This window comes from Benincasa hispida, chromosome 6 (assembly GCF_009727055.1).
Source record: "Benincasa hispida cultivar B227 chromosome 6, ASM972705v1, whole genome shotgun sequence".
NCBI classification, from domain to species: domain Eukaryota; kingdom Viridiplantae; phylum Streptophyta; class Magnoliopsida; order Cucurbitales; family Cucurbitaceae; genus Benincasa; species Benincasa hispida.
Window position 1 is genome coordinate 55,756,215 of NC_052354.1, and position 16,392 is coordinate 55,772,606.

Below are 16,392 nucleotides of genomic sequence, written 5' to 3' on the forward strand. Positions count from 1 at the left end.
CATTTACATCCAACTATCTTGTGCCCTTCAGGCAAAGCCACCGGTTCCCAAGTTCTATTCTTCTCGAGAGCTCTTATTTCTTCCATAACAACAGACCGCCATTCTGGTTTTTTCATTGCAACACTTATGTCATTTGGAACCACCTTAGTGTCCAAACTAGAAGTGAATGCTTTGAACTCGGATGTCAGATTACTATACGGCATGTAACTATGCATAGGGTATTTAGTACATGAACGAGTGCCTTTCCTCAGAGCTATAGGAAGATCAACGATGCATCATGTTCTTTCACTTCTCCACGCTCCTCACCATGATCGACTATCTGTGTATCAGAAACTTCAATAGTATCCTCCACATCATCATTAGCAAGAATCATTTCATTCTCTGCAGTTTCCCCTTCTGTCACACTTTCAGTATTATTGCTTTCTTCTCTCTTGTCTTGCCTGCCTTCATCAGTCTCCATACATATATCAACATCATTAATTTCAGGAATATACATACCTGGACCTGATGACGGGTCTGACTTCTGCACTGGAGCCGGCAGTTCTGGTTCAACAGGTGACATTGTTTCCTTCCTGAGATTCTTCCTATAGTAAGTTTTCCAAGGGACTTGGTTGGTAGGAAGGACCAAACTATCATGCTCAGAACTAGGGTTAGACAAGGTTTGAATGGACGTTGACCCTAAAGGAATAGTATAAGATGACCAGTTAGTCTCCTCATTTATGTTCTCCCCTTGAAGATGACTAATAGAGAAAAACGATTGATCCTCGAGAAAGGTGACATCCATGGAGACATAGTACTTACGAGATGACGGGTGATAGCACTTATATCCACGTTGATGGAGTGGATATCTAACAAAAACACACTTCTGAGCACGTGGAGTAAATTTTGTACGGTTTGGACCATGGGAGTGAACAAAAGCAACACAACCAAAAACCCGAAGAGGAACATCAAAGATCAATCGAGTAGTTAGAAAGGACTCTTTAAACAATTCTAAAGGAGTATGAAGATTAAGAACGAGAGGGCATTCAATTAATGAGGTGGGCAGTAGTGAGAACCACATCTTCCCAAAGGTATGATGGAAGTGGTAGATAACATAAGGGACTGGGCTACTTCAACCAGCGACTTAGACTGAGAGGAGGGTTCGAACTTTGAAGTTCGGACCGTTCGGCAAGGGCGAGCGAAGCGACTAAGTGAGACTGAGAGGAGGGTTTTCGTTTTCGTTTCGCGATGTGAGGGTGACTGGGCGAGGCCGAGGAAGGGCGACTGGCGAGGGTTTTCTATTTCTTCTCTCTTTTCAAGCTTTGTTTTTTTTAATATATATATATATATATATATATATATATTATATACATATATATAATAATGAGCGAGAGCAAGCGTCCGTCCGTGACTCCGTGGGGGCGTGGAGTCGTGGACTGTCAGGCCGGTGTCAGCGCGAAGGAGCGTCTATGGAGGCGTGGACCGGTTTTTTGCTTTGTATAATATATATATATATATATATATATTATATAATGCGAGCAACTCGAGAACCGATCTAGAATTTAATTTTTTAAAAATTTGTAACCCAATCCAATCCAAAATAAAATCTAACCCAATCCGTGTTAGATTGAGTAGTCTGGATTGTCGGGTTATCGGGTTTTGAACACTCTTGGTATGAATTTCCAAAATTTCAAATGAATTTTACCATTCTCAAAACAAAAATTTCAAATTGATTGAAGAAAATGGTGGACAATTTCCCGACTAAATATGCAATTTACACTTTATAGAAAATCGTGGACTTTGACAATGGTACGGAATTGCCGTTTTTCTCTCCGCTCGTTGTTAGACCTGAAAATCTCAGTGTTAGGATTCGAACCAGGCCCAAGACTCAGGCGTGACCTCCAGGAAGAAAAGCTCATTCGGAATCGTCGCAACCATCTCGATATCCCATTCCCCAACTGTATGTTCATTCTCTTACTCGGTTATCTCAATTTCTTCGGTTTTATCGTGGATTTTGGAGCTCAAATTTGAATGAAGTATGGAAAATTCAGTACTCTGCACGATTTAGATTTCTTATTCGATCTGATTCTGTCATCTCAGACTAATGAATCGTTATTAACTTTTGATAAATCTTCTTGTAAGCTGGGATCGATGGACATTTTACTAGAAAAAAAAAGCCATGGCATTGTGGAGTTAACAATAGCACGTCTTCCTTCTGCAAATTCTTTTACGTAGAAACCAACACAACACATTAAACTTCAATTCAATTGAATCCAACTCAAATTAAAACATTTAACATTTCTTTGATAACCGATTGATTTTTAGTTTTTGAATTTGAATAAAAATAAATTTCGCTTGATTTTTTTTTAAAGTAGTTGTTTTAAGCTTAATTTTCAAAATCCTGTAATCAACGTGGCTTGAATTTGTTGGGTCTTCGGGTTCTTTAAACACCCCTAGCTTATCATGCATCGTGGAGTTAAATTTCGATGAAGCATGGCCAATTTGTTATTCTGCCATATTTTTATCTCCTTGTCATCACCAGACTTTAGGCTAGTTTTTAGGTTATGATAGTTTTACTTATAAACCAGGATCATGGAAATTTTCTGGGAAAATGAAAATCGACATTGTTTTACGGAGAAGGATGCCTTGTTTCTGATCACGAAGTGGAAAATGCTTCAAGATATCCCAATTGCTCTTTTGTTCTTATTTCTTTCCATTTTGCATGTTTTCCCGATAATGTATTTGAAAGGATAAATGTACTCTATTTTGTTGACACAGTTTTTGTTAGATCACTAGTTTAATATGGTATCAGAGGAGGAGATCTCGTATTTGAATCCCCATGGCATAGTTTCCTGCATGCCCGATAAATATATTAAGTTCCCATGTACCCTTTTTGGCTTGGTTTCGTAATCAAGTCAGAGTTTTAATTTTAGCTCGCATACGAGGAGACAGGAGAGTCTTATAAAAGATTCAATGCACCTTAACCCATTAAATTAAGGATTTTGTGATAGCGGCAATTTAACATGACTGGAAGTAAATTAGGTTCAATTATTGCCTGCTTTAAGTCATAGTTTGGTAATAATTTGAAGATGTTGGAATTTGGGTCATGTATGTAGCCTGTGGTAGGAATCAGAAAGATGATGGAAGGCAATTTCTCGAAATATTCTATTTTGTGTATTCCTTGAAAAGTCCAGTCATCTTAGACGTTCTATGCGTTTGGCACATGCTTGGAGTAGTAGAGGAATTGTTGTAAGTAGCTTTCTTTCTGTACCCAACCCTTGGCAGTGCATGGTCCGAAAAATCTCTTGGTTCGAATTTTTTGAGTTAAAGAAGGGATGGAGATTCAAACATCCAACTTCTAAGAATGTGAGCGATCCCTTGGCTAATTGTCATGTCGGCAATCCTCTCGGTTCTAATCATAGCGTTTTTCCTCTTTTATTTTTGGGTCTGTTTTTTATTTTTAATTTAATAACTATGGTGCCAAGAACATCTCTCCTAACATTATGCTCATGGGATATCCCTACCAATTCTTCGGAGGCTTCCAATCCAACTCTTATCAAGTTTTTAAGTTTTGAACATGGAAGCTTCAACCTAGGACTTTGGAAGTATTTCATAATAGTCCAAACCCTTATAATTATAATTGTAGCCTGTTATAATGATAGAAGTTTATTTCTCTAAATAAACCATCTTATAGGAGATCAATAAAGTCCATTCATCTCAGGTCTCTCTCTCTCCCTCTCTCTCTCTCTCTCTCTCTCTCTCTCTAACTCTCTCATTATTTTATTTTTAAAGATCATATATTCAACAAATGGAGAGAAAAAAACAACCAAGAGGTTGGGTGGAGGGAACTTCAATTTGGCCCCCTGTTAAACCCTACAAATTATCCCTAAATTGTGTTTTACACACTTGTTAAACCTACATACTTTCTTTCATTTTTACTCTGTCCTAGACTCCTAACTCTAATTTAGTCAACTAATACTTTTACCTGAATAGAAGGCTATCACATGAGAAAAAAGTTATTAATATATTAATGACTAGGATGATTTGTGACCTTTAACTAAACCACAAGGACTATTTTGAAAATAAAAGGGATTATGCCAAAACTAAATTCAACCTATAGGGACTAAATTGAAACTAAGTCCAAACCTGAGAGATACTAAATTGAAAATTTTAAAACCACAATGACCGAATAGAATTTTTAGCCCTACCATAGGGACCAAATGTAATTTGACCTAAAACCAATGGTTATATGCATAATTTCAAAAACATATCTCTTAGTTTCATTTGTAGCATGCTGACTGTTATATCAAATTCTTTCTTGTAAACAGGGTGTAGACCATAGTTTAGATCTATGAAATGCAATTACCACCGCTCTTTGTCATTGTGATCGTTCTGAAAAGGATGAAGTATAAGAAAGAGGAAGAGGAGGCAGTACTAGTGTTGAATGCTGAGTCAAATATCCTCTGTTAATGTAAGTTTATATTGTTGTAAGAAGAATAGGATTAATTGGGTAATTAAGTAATTTCTAGGTTAATTCCCTTTTTACCCCACTTGTAATAAAACTCTATAAATAGGAACCTTCCCCTCTTATATCAAACACATTATTCATTCTAATAAAAGATCAACAATCTTGATTCTTGGAGAGAATTCTCCTTTTATCTCTTTTAGGCTACATCATTTGGTATCAGAGCATCCGTTTGGGCCAACATCGACTGCTGCCGGTGGAAGTCCGGGAAACTCTTGGTGATGTCAATCACAAGAGGGAGTTTTGTGAGTTGTGCTTGTTGCCAAACAACCCACATCTAATTAGGGGGAACCCTTGAAATTCCAAGAAAGAAAGAAGAAACCGAAAATTTATCAAGATTTTGCAAGAATGGACTATTATCGATCAAAGGACGCCCAAGAAAAAAATCAGCTGTTGGTATAGGCAAGAAAATCAAATTTACTTCCAAAAACAATGCTGGAATTCTGACTCACGTGATTCAAAAGAAAAATTCCAACATACTAATTTTGCTCATGCTCGATTTTCTCAGAGAACCTACCATTATCCACATAGGAAATTTGATTCTAGTGATTCTAGTGACTCCAATAATGTTTCTAAGGCAGTTTGGGATGGAATAAGAAGACAACAATATCGAAAAAGGGCCCAATGATCCAATCAAACCCATTTTTCAAGAAATCAACATAAAGATTAGGAGTTAGATGAATTAAAGAATCATCAATAACGGATTTTTACAGCCCAAAAAGAATGTTCAAGACTCAAAATCATTCTTTTGGTTATGAAACACGATCAAGAAAATTAGTGAATTAGTCCTATACCCACTATGAGATTAAAACATATTCAAGAATCCAACAAAATGACTACTTTGATCCGGTAGTATTGGAGGAAATAAATAAAACAACAAAAGAAATCCAACGTTCACGGGGAAAAATGACTCAACATATTGATCAACTATCAATTCATTTGCAAGAGTTCAAGAATGGATTGATTTCATAAACCGAAGAAAAAAATTAAAGGAATCATCGTTGGAAAATTTCCAAATAAAAAAATCTTGAAGATAAAATTGAAAAAAAAAAAAACAAGAATTTGAAGATGTTGCTTTGGAAATAGTTTCAAGTGAAGAAGAAAAATCCAACGAAGACGATGAAAAAGAATTATCGAATACCGAGCAAGAATCGAGTAAGAACATCGACACATTGATTGCGTTGGAAATGGATCACCAAACTGTCGAAGAACTTGAAGCGAATGATAAAGAAGACATGATTCTTGAACAATTCTCTTTGGAAGGTGATTTTTTAGTGATTGGTTCTTTGACTACAGTTTTGAATGAGCTTGAAGGAAACATCTTTTTTGGGTTTATAGTCGATGGAGAAGTTCATCTTTTGGTGGCAATATTGAATTTTTTGTCTCGAATTTATCCCTTTGATCATAATATTTTTGTTCAAAATGTAGGAGGTTGGTTTGGTCAGACTCCATTAAACAAGTTTATTTCGTTCCTTGTTTGCTTCATAAAATTTTTTTTTTAAAACTCGAGGACGAGTTTTCTTTTTGGAGGGGTAGAAAGATGTAAGAAGAATAGGGGTTAATTGGGTAATTGGGTAATATTCTAGGTTAATTCCCTTTTGACCCCCACTTGTAATAAAACTCTATAAATAGGAATCTTCCCGCTTGTATCAAACACATTATTCATTCTAATAAAAGATCAACAATCTTGATTCTTGGAGAGAATTCTCCTTTTATCTCCTTTAGGCTGCATCATATATCCTGACAAGTGAGAACGATAATATCTTGTTCGTTATTTTGGAATACCACTTGAAATTGAATACCCTTTTTCTTGTGATTTGGTTGTAGGCTGATATTGTTTGTGTAGTATACCAAAGAACTTAATCAACTCATGAACAGCGAGTACTGAAATTGCAGTATGCATTTTTGTACCCATTGGACTTGAGGTAGAAAATTTCTCCCATCGATTTTCTGCAAATTGGTAAGCTTATATTAACATTGCCTATTTGCACTAGTTTGCTCCATTCTTGTGTCTTATCAGTGTTTTAAATCCTAAAATGGTATAGAGTTGAAACGTGATGAAATTAAACGGTTAAGCTGTTTCAATATTTTGTTTTTCCTTTGCTTTTTGTTCGAATTTAATAACTCCATGAGTTATCCGAATCCCAATTACCGAAATGGGATATGTTATCAGGTATGAAGGCTCATCCCTGTTGTCATGTATAATAAAGCTATAAACCGCAAGGGCATTCCTGATATTGAAGCATCATATGGCCATGGATAACCATCGAATAAGGTGAAACAGGAAGAACATTTTAACTAATTGAATCAGTATAATTTGATGGGGCCTCTTTTCTTCATTTTTGGAACTTTTCTAGCAGATTCACGCTTCAATTATTTATTGAGAGATTCACGCTTCAATTATTTATTGAGAGCATCTGATCCTCCATAATCAGTAGATATGAAAAGCATTCTTCTTCTTCTTGCCTAGAATACTGACTTTAAGGTCCCTTTGCCTAGATTTTTTGCCTAGAATACTGACTTTAAGGTCCCTTTCTGTTTTCCAGATTTGGTGCAAAGCAGTTTACCAACAAGACATAACGACAAATTGTTGGTAAGCAATTTCGACTGTGGATGGGATCACTTTGAAGTAGTTTGCTTCCTCATCATCAGTAAGAGAAAGCTTCTTCCAACTATTGATTAGATTGTCATCCATTGGAAGGTCTTGAGAGCAGACTAGAAGGCTCTCACAAAACAAGGGGGAAACTCTCACGTAGAAGGGTAAAACTCTCACAGAATCTTGAGTAAAAAAACGAAATCAAACTGAAAAAGCCCTCCATCAAATGCTTTTTTTTTGTTAGTGAAGATATGTTTTCTATGTCGTTCTCGTTAAAAGTGAGATGGGACTATTTAGCACCTTCAAAAGTAGAACGGGTGTTGCAATGGGGACTGTTTAACTAATTGGTGGCAAAACTATGTTCAATCTGAAATGGGTTTTATTACATTCAGTCGAAGACTGTAAGAACTTAAGGATCTTTAGACAAATTCATGCTCAACTGGTAACATCAGGATTAGTTTGCGATGACTTCGTCACAAGCAAAGTGATAGAATTCTTTGCTAATTTTGTTGAGTATGGTGATTATGCCTGTGATTATTTAAAACAAGGCAGCACTCGCTTAGGTTCATTTCCATTCAACTCACTGATTAATGGGTATGTTGGTGAATTGCCACAATTGGCGGTTTCAGTTTATAGAAGGATGGTGAGAGATGGGTTTGTGCCTGATATGTTTACTTTTCCAGTCCTTCTGAAAGCATGCTCTAACTTTTCAGGGAGCAGAGAAGGCAGACAGATTCATGGTGTGGTGGTTAAATTGGGGCTTTTGGCTGATCATTATGTGCAAAACTCACTGATTTGTTGCTATGGAGCTTGTGGGGATTTTTCTTGTGCAGGTAGAGTGTTTGATGAAATGCTTGTTCGAGACGTTGTTTCGTGGAACAGTTTGATATCTGGGTTCATGAAAGTAGGGCATTTTGATGAGGCCATTTCTTTGTTTTTTAGGATGGATGTGGAGCCAAGCATCGCAACTTTAGTCAGTGTGCTTGCTGCTTGTGCAAGAAAGGGAGACTTGTGTATGGGGAAGGGAATTCATGGTGTGATTGAGCGAAGGTTTAAGTTGAATTTAATACTAGGCAATGCAATGCTAGATATGTATGTAAAGAATGGATGTTTGTATGAAGCTAAGAAAATATTTGATGAACTCCCAACGAGAGATATTGTGTCTTGGACTATCATGATCACTGGATTGGTGCAGAGTGACCATCCAAAAGAGTCCCTGGAACTGTTTTCAATGATGCGAACCTTGGGTATTAACCCTGATGCGATTATTTTAACTAGTGTTCTCTCTGCTTGTTCTAGCCTAGGAACTCTTGACTTCGGCACATGGGTCCATGAGTACATAAATCAAAGACGAATCAAATGGGATGTCCATATTGGAACTGCTATTGTTGACATGTATGCCAAATGTGGATGTATTGAAATGGCACTGCAAATCTTTTACAATATGCCTAAAAAAAATACCTTCACTTGGAATGCCTTGTTATGTGGTCTGGCAATGCATGGACTTGTGTATGAAGCATTAAATCTTTTTGAAGTGATGATAAAATCTGGTGTCAAGCCTAACGAGGTAACATTTCTAGCGATTTTGACAGCTTGCTGCCATTCTGGTCTGGTCAACGAAGGGCGCAAGTATTTTAATAACATGAGTAGTCAACTTTATAATTTGTTGCCAAAGTTGGAGCATTATGGATGCATGATTGATTTGTTCTGTCGAGCTGGACTTTTGGAGGAAGCTGTGGAGTTGGCAAGGACCATGCCAATGAAGCCTGATGTGCTTATCTGGGGAGTTCTACTAAATGCTTGCAAAACTGTTGGAAATGTTGATCTCTCTCATCACATACGAGATTACATCTTGGAACTTGATCCAGAGGATAGTGGAGTCTTCGTGCTGCTGTCCAATATATCTGCTACTAATGAAAGATGGTCCGATGTGATTCGATTAAGGAGGTTGATGAAGGATAGAGGTGTGGAAAAAGCACCCGGATCAAGTGTCATTGAGGTGGATGGTAAGGCTCACGAGTTTGTGGCTGGAGATATTAGCCACCTCCAAACTAAAGAAATTTACAAACTATTAAGCCTCATCAACTCTGTCTACCATGAAAGTCATTAGATGCACCCGTTGTAGGTTGTTGGACCATTTACAGACATGTCTTTTGGGGAACAATTTCTAACCCTGTGTAGGCTGGATTATCTTGAAGTTCTTGGCCAGATGAAAAGGATGGGGATCCCTATCTTCATGTTTCATTTCAAAGGCTTCTAACAAGAGAAGGATATTCCAACTTTGCCATGAAGGCAGCAACTAAATCCAGAAAGCTCTTTGGAGTTTCAAGAGTCAAGGTTGGGTTGGAGTTTGAAGGAAGAACATCTGAAATATTTTTCAATAATAATTGGACAAAGTGGCAAATTAATTAGATGATTTCAGAAAGCAGCCAGCAGTTTTAGTTGATCAAGTGGAAGTCTTGCAGCAAGGTATGTGATTAATGATTTAAGTTGTGCAGTTGTTTCTTTTTAATTTCTCTCTAATCTTATATTCTAAAAAAATAACTTGAAATGAATAGCCATTCGAAGAATCTCATGGGAAAAGACATCAATATTTCATTTGATAGTTCTTGTTTAAAGCTTCTTCGATATGCGATCTTTCTTTTGGAAACAAAATAGTTATGCAACTTTCAGACAGGGTACAATTCCTAAACATAATTGAAAACGGGTACAAATTGTTATGCTACTTTTACTTTTTTCAACTTTCAACTCTGTTCAGAGTATCAAACTCTCTTCTGCGTCATTCCAAAAGAATGTCTCTCTTTTAATATCCTTCTTCCCATATACCTGCACCATGGAAGATTCATATTACAGTAAGGTCCCAAATACCACTCAGTATGGCAACTGATTAACTTTCCAACTTATATAGGTATAATTTAAAATTAAATTCCTAGGTATAAAAGTCACTTCAAGGAAAATTTAGAGTCTCGGGCCGGCATGATGAAGATTTGATATGATTTGAAACAATGTCATTTGACAACCGAAACAATGTCATAAGATAATCCCTTGGCAGGGCATGATCTGAAAAATCTCTTGGTTCTAATTTTTTGAGTTAAAGAAGGGATGGAGATTCAAGCATCTGACTTCTAAGGATGTGAGTAATGCCTTGACCAATTGAGCTATGCTCATGTCGACAATCCTCTCGGTTCTAATCGTAGTGTTTTTCCTCTTTTAATTTTTTATCTGTTTTTTGTTTTTAATTTAATGATAATAACTATGGTACCAAGAGCATCTCTCCTAACATTAATGCTCGTGGGATATCCCAACTAATTCTTCGGAGGCTTCCTAAACCAACTCTAGGAGATATCAAGTTTCTAAGTTCTGAACGTGGAAGCTTCAGCCTAGGACGTTGGAAGTATTACCTAACATTCCAAAGTCCAAACCCTTATCACTATAATTGTAGCCTGTTATATTTCATGGTTTTTTCTTTTTTTCTTTTCTTTTTTTCTTTTTCTTTTTTTTTTTTTTTAATGATCATATATTCAACAAAAGGAGAAAAAGAGAACAACCAAGGGATTGGGTGGAGGGAACTCCTTCAATTTGGTCCCTTGTTAAACCTTACAAATTATTCTTAAATTGTGTTTTTCCCACTTGTTAAACGTACATATTTTCTAATTTTTCTTTTAATTTTTATTCACCCCTAAACTCTATTTTGGTCAACTAATAAATTTACCCGAATAGAAAGCTATCACATGAGAAAAAAGTTATTGATATGTCATGATTTGTGAACTTTAACTAAACAACAAGGACCATATTGAAAATTTAAAAACAATAGAGATCAAACCGAAACTAAAATCAACCTATAAGGACAAAATTAAAATTAAGTACTAGAGAAATTAAGTTGAAACTCTTAAAACCATAATGACCAAAGATAAATTTTAGCCCTACAACATGGACCGCATTTATAATGTAACTGAAAACCAATGGTTTGATGCATGATTTCAAAAACGTCTCTTAGTTTCAATTGTAACATAACTGACAGGCACATAAAAAATTTCTTGTAAACAGGGCGTAGACGATAGTTTGGGGCCATGAAATTCCATTACCACCACTCTGTCATGTTATCCTTCTGAAAGGATGAAGTAGAAGAAAGATGAAGAAGAGGCTGGCAAGTGTTGAATGCTGAATTTAGTATCCTCTATTAATGTAAAGCTTATATCCTGATAAGTGAGAAGGATAATATCTTGGTCGTTATTTTAGAGTACCACTTGAATTTGGATACTCTTTTCTTTTGATTTGATTGTAGGCTATTATCTAATAAAAAAAAATTGCAGGCTGTTATTGTTTGTGTACTTATATACCAAAGAACTTAATCACTCATGAATGGCAATTACTGAATCACAGTATGCATTTTCGTGCCTATCGGATGTGAGGAAGAAAACTTCTCCAATCAATTTGCTGTACCAAGCTTCTGTTAACATTGCCTAGCTGCACTAGTTTGTCGCATTTCTTGTGCCTTATCAGTGTTTTGAATCCGAAAGCTTAAAAATTAAAAAGAGTTCAACAAGTACACGGTTCTAATTATTTCACTAGTTTTTTAATATTATCAAATAGTATAGAGTTGAAAGTGAAACATATCAATATGAACCGGTGAAGCTGTTTCAGTATTTTGTTTTTTCTTTACTTTTTATTCCAATTTAATAACTCCATGAGTTTATCCAAATCCCAAAAACCGAAATGGAATATGTCTATCATGTATGAAGGGCCGAAGGCCCATCCCTGTTATCGTGTATAATAAAGCTATAAAACAAAACAAAGGGCATTCATGATATTGAAGCATCATATGCTAATAGATAACTATTGAAAGATAATATCAATTGTCTAGAGTATCAAATTATTATTTATATTTTATTTAATAGTTTTGATGTGATTTTAGTATTTTTCAATTTCATTAAGTAGGAGTATTTTTGGTTTTTTATTGTGATATATAATATAAATTGAATTTTAATCTTTGTGCTTCTTTCAAGTTTAGCCTTCTTGAATTTTGTAATTCATGTGGTGAGTTACATGCCAAGAACGTACAAGTGGAATTGATTATCCTATCTTATGGAGGAACTTGTTTTTTGTCTCAAGAGCTTTGATCTTAAGACAATCCGTGTCTAACTCAATCCTTAAGTTTGAAATTGAATCGATTTGGGGGTTTTAGTGTTTGAGAATTAGGAGTTCATATATTCGAAGTGTTTTTAATCCCATGTCATGGGGTTTCATATCAAAGGTTCTTCTAATCTCTTTCTCTCTCTCTTGCACTGGTATAAGATAAAACAGGAAACACTCTTTAACTCATTGAATCAGTATAATTTGATGGGGCCTTATTCTTCATTTTTGGAACTGTTCTAGCAGATTCACCGACTCCTGAGAATGACCTGCTTCAATTATTTTCTGAGAGTATCTGATCCTCCATAATTTGTAGATAGGAAAAGAATAACATTTTGATGTGGATAAGTTTTGTCACAGTTCCACAATTCGAAAGCAGCAAATAACGTTAGGATCTTCAATGACTTTTATATGCGCTTTTTAGAACTTGTGCTTAATTGAAATTATATATTTATCTCTCTTTTCTGATCTGTATTCAAATTGTGGAAGATATTGATATTATATCCTAGAATGACCATATCATCATAATTATTGATACTAAACAAATATGAATTTAGCCAGATTCCTGTTTTTGACATAAGAGATAGAGTGGGCTTTTTTGTATGGTTGCTTTCACTAAGGACAAATCAAGAAGAATCAAAATATCACCTCTTGAATTGCACTATAACTACTTCTAGCCTCACGCACTAGTTGAGGATAAATCGCTTAATTCTGATCATATTTAATTGTAATTAACAACTCTCTTGCTCTTTTAAATCCTTGAGTTTCCTTACTTCTTGCAGTCTGCAGGTATGGCCTCCGATGGCAGCCTTAGCGTTTCAGTTTCCACATCTCCTAAACATGGAAACAGAGATGCTGAGACGGTGAGGTCGAGTTCTCCCAAAGGCCAGTGTTTGTGCTCGCCCACGATGCATCAAGGCTCCTTTAGGTGTCGGCTTCATCGTTCAACATCGTCATCATGGATGAAACGATCGAAATCGATGCCTGCCAACAACCCTGGGGCTTCTCTGTCTCCCAAAGAATCTCATGAATCTTCCCAAGGCCATGGAGCATGTGCATGAAGCTGCATACATGTAACACACCTTATAACTTATATCCTTTTAATTCTCTAAAGTTGTGGAGAAGAAAAGCTTTAATTTTATATCTCAACTTTGTATGTAATAGAATATATATATATATATATTTTAATATGTTCACCTTCGCGTGTTCGCGCCCGCATCGTTTATCTGTGTATATTTATGTGCATAGTAATTTTGTCCGTATCATTCTTTCTTGAAATATAATAAACTGATCCTCTTCTACCTTTTGTACTTACTATCAAGATGTAGTTTGTTCGGCTTGGGCTTCATTAATCTGAAAATAGTTTGTTTCTACAAAATTCTTGCTTGAGGAAGGCATGAATTTTCAGCCAAACATTGATTGCATGATGAACAGTTCAATTTTTCTTCTCTCTCCCAATTTTAAATATTTCACAAATTCAGCAACCAGATGTGGGAAGAGATGTATCTTTTTATGATATTGAAGTGGATGAGATTAGCTATGGATTGAAAAGAAAAGAAAGGCAAAACAGGCATTGGTCTACCCTTGGAATATTATCAATGGGAATGTGATTTGGTTGTTGGATTATCTCTTTGTCTCTGTTACTTGTCAACCTCATTATCTTCAATTATTGCAACTCCTTACATACTTTTGTTCAAACCCAAAATTTGTGTCTTATCATTTTGTCTTGCTTTTTGTCTGCTAATTTCATCTTCCATCTTGAATTTGGTTTTGATTTATTTTCCTTCAAATCTAGACCACAAACTTATGTCTAATGCCTAATCCCCCCTCATTATCATAATAATTAAAAAGAACGAAAAAAATAATACGATGGTTGTGTTTTCCTTTTTGGACTTTGTTTTTCTAAAATTGTTCATTTTATTTTGTGATTTGTTTATGTCGTACTAAATCGATTGATGTTAATGTTATTTTTTATCCTCATGATCCCTCTCCCACACACACATAGAGCGAAAAGATCTTGTTATTTTGTTTTGTGATCTGTTTGTCCCATCGTATCAAGTCAATCAATGTTAACATATTAGACGTAATCATATAAATTTTAAAATGTTAGAGACTAAGGACTATATTTGTAATTTCTCTTGCATAAGGAATCTTATTGACTCGTACTGGTACCCTTGTGCTTGACATTTTAAAATTATTCTTTTATAACAAGGTTTTTTTTAAAAAAAAAAAAATCATATTTATGTGTGCGCGCAAGGAAAAGCAACTAATAATGTTGTTTATTCATTTGAGATGTTAGGGTCGAAGATTTGTTTATAAGCATGGTTAATAGAAGATGGATTTCTCATTTTCGTCAATATTTTTTTATTTTTTTAAAATGTGTGAATCAACTAGCTTAAGTTATAAACCATATATGAATATTCCATATTATTGTTATTTTTCTATTTTGGCAAAGGATTGTCGGATGATTTTGAGTATTAAGATTTTTTTTAGTAATATTTTGTTAATATTATGTCATCACAATATGGAAAAAAAAATAATTAGGGTACTACGTACTATATATTATTTCCATTTGGCATTTGACTCATCATTTGATAATATATCATTTTATTTTGTGGGTTTCATAAAGTTCTTAAATATTTTTTTGGGTCATTCAACAAATGGTAGTATAGTAAATTGTTCATATTACTATGCTACTACAAATTTTCTCCTTTAATATGACAACAATTCTACGTCGTTTAGTGTAAGAGAAAAATTGCAAAATTACTCGAGTATGCATATTTTATTCTCTTTCTTTTTTTTCTTTTGATACTTAATTTGAATATTTTCAAATCCATATCCAACAATTAGTAAATGATATCATGATAACCTTATTGAATAATTTTTTTATGGTGACAAGAAACATTAATTTAATCTGATCCACATGTTGGTATGACGAACGTTATAGGTAGAAAACATGAGTTGGGGTTAGGAATTCAAAATATGTCACGTCATTGAGAAAAATTCAGTTGGTTTTTTTTTTAATTCCAAGAACATGAAAATAGAGGTATTTTAACTTCTAAATTTTTGGCCTAAGGTATAGTCTCACTAGATTGAGTTAAGCTCGGCTTGCAACTCAAGTGGTTAGATATACTAATAATTGTACGCTTGTATTTTCTTCTTCATATTTCTAATTTCGGGCTAAATTATATAAATATCCCTACGTTTTGGAATGGGTAATAAGTGTGCTTATAAACTTCAAAGGGCCTGTTTAGGGGCCCAGTGTCCTATGTGGGGAGATCATATAGCCCCTAAATCACCGTTTGATCCACTGATATACTATTGAAATTGGTGTCCTGATTCTCCCGGAGTCTCATAGTTTGTAAACAGTTTGTACACATTGTTATTAATCTAATAAGAGTTATTTTATTTGCATTTACTCATATCCAATAAATTAAGATCCGTGGTTATTTCATGTAAACTTACATGTATGTGAGACATACAAGTGGATCATGCCTTATAATAACCTAAATGGTCGGTAGTATAAGGATAAAGGAGGATACCTTATCTTGGTGATACTACAGATACAACCCGTTTTGTAAATAGTTACAAGTGTTGTAACGTGCTACAAATGGTCTGATCCTGACCATTCATGTGGAGACATGCTAGCCGGGGTGTCCTATACAAAGAATTATAAGACCGGACCACGAGATGATTAGTCTCTTTATATAACGTCGTTGATAATTGAGACTTGTATTTCACTAAAACGACCATAGGTGATATGACCTTAATCCTAAGTGTTTTGGGAACTCATGCCTATGAGGACAATCCTTTGATTAGTATGGGTGAGAGTGGTCAAATTACAAACTCAACAAGCCTACCTTTTTGGGGATTTGTCTGATTGAGGAGCTGGGAACTCGTGTACACAAGACGGAATTCACTCCTTCCCCAAAGCAGGGGTAAGTAAATAAATTGTTCCCTTAAGGGTTAATTCCAGGTTTTGAACATAATGGCCACACCCTCTCTTTGGAAGAGAGGACTCAGTCATAGGAGGACTATGAACTATTATTCATTAGAGGAATCAGTGGTACTTAAGAAGTTAGATGTAATTATAGGGGAAAAATGGTAAATTGGCCTGACTGTACTTAAGAGATTTGTGAAGGGTTATCGCAACTGTTGA

At 35.2% G+C, this 16,392-nt stretch overlaps 1 protein-coding gene and 1 long non-coding RNA gene across 10 annotated transcripts; one reads left to right on the plus strand and one right to left on the minus strand.

Annotated features, from left to right (window-relative positions):
- The first annotated feature begins 1,710 nt into the window (after positions 1-1,710).
- Positions 1,711-11,499, plus strand: LOC120079696 (pentatricopeptide repeat-containing protein At4g38010). 9 transcript variants are annotated; one of them, XM_039034010.1, is made up of 6 exons: positions 1,711-1,939; positions 4,308-4,450; positions 6,332-6,779; positions 7,051-7,097; positions 7,188-9,569; positions 11,148-11,499. In XM_039034010.1, exon 5 carries the CDS (start codon positions 7,459-7,461, stop codon positions 9,208-9,210), a length of 1,752 nt encoding a protein of 583 aa, XP_038889938.1. In that variant the 5' UTR covers positions 1,711-1,939; positions 4,308-4,450; positions 6,332-6,779; positions 7,051-7,097; positions 7,188-7,458; the 3' UTR covers positions 9,211-9,569; positions 11,148-11,499. The 9 variants fall into 9 exon arrangements, with proteins under 9 accessions (XP_038889938.1, XP_038889932.1, XP_038889935.1 ...); XM_039034004.1 differs by having other exon boundaries at positions 6,332-6,464; positions 6,678-6,779; positions 7,051-9,569; XM_039034007.1 differs by having other exon boundaries at positions 6,332-6,429; positions 6,678-6,779; positions 7,051-9,569.
- LOC120079697 lies at positions 9,673-11,311 on the minus strand. The gene is made up of 2 exons (XR_005482328.1): positions 11,186-11,311; positions 9,673-9,926 (listed from the first exon to the last, which is right to left on the minus strand). It is a non-coding gene; the product is annotated as an uncharacterized LOC120079697 (long non-coding RNA).
- Positions 11,500-16,392: the final 4,893 nt, after the last annotated feature.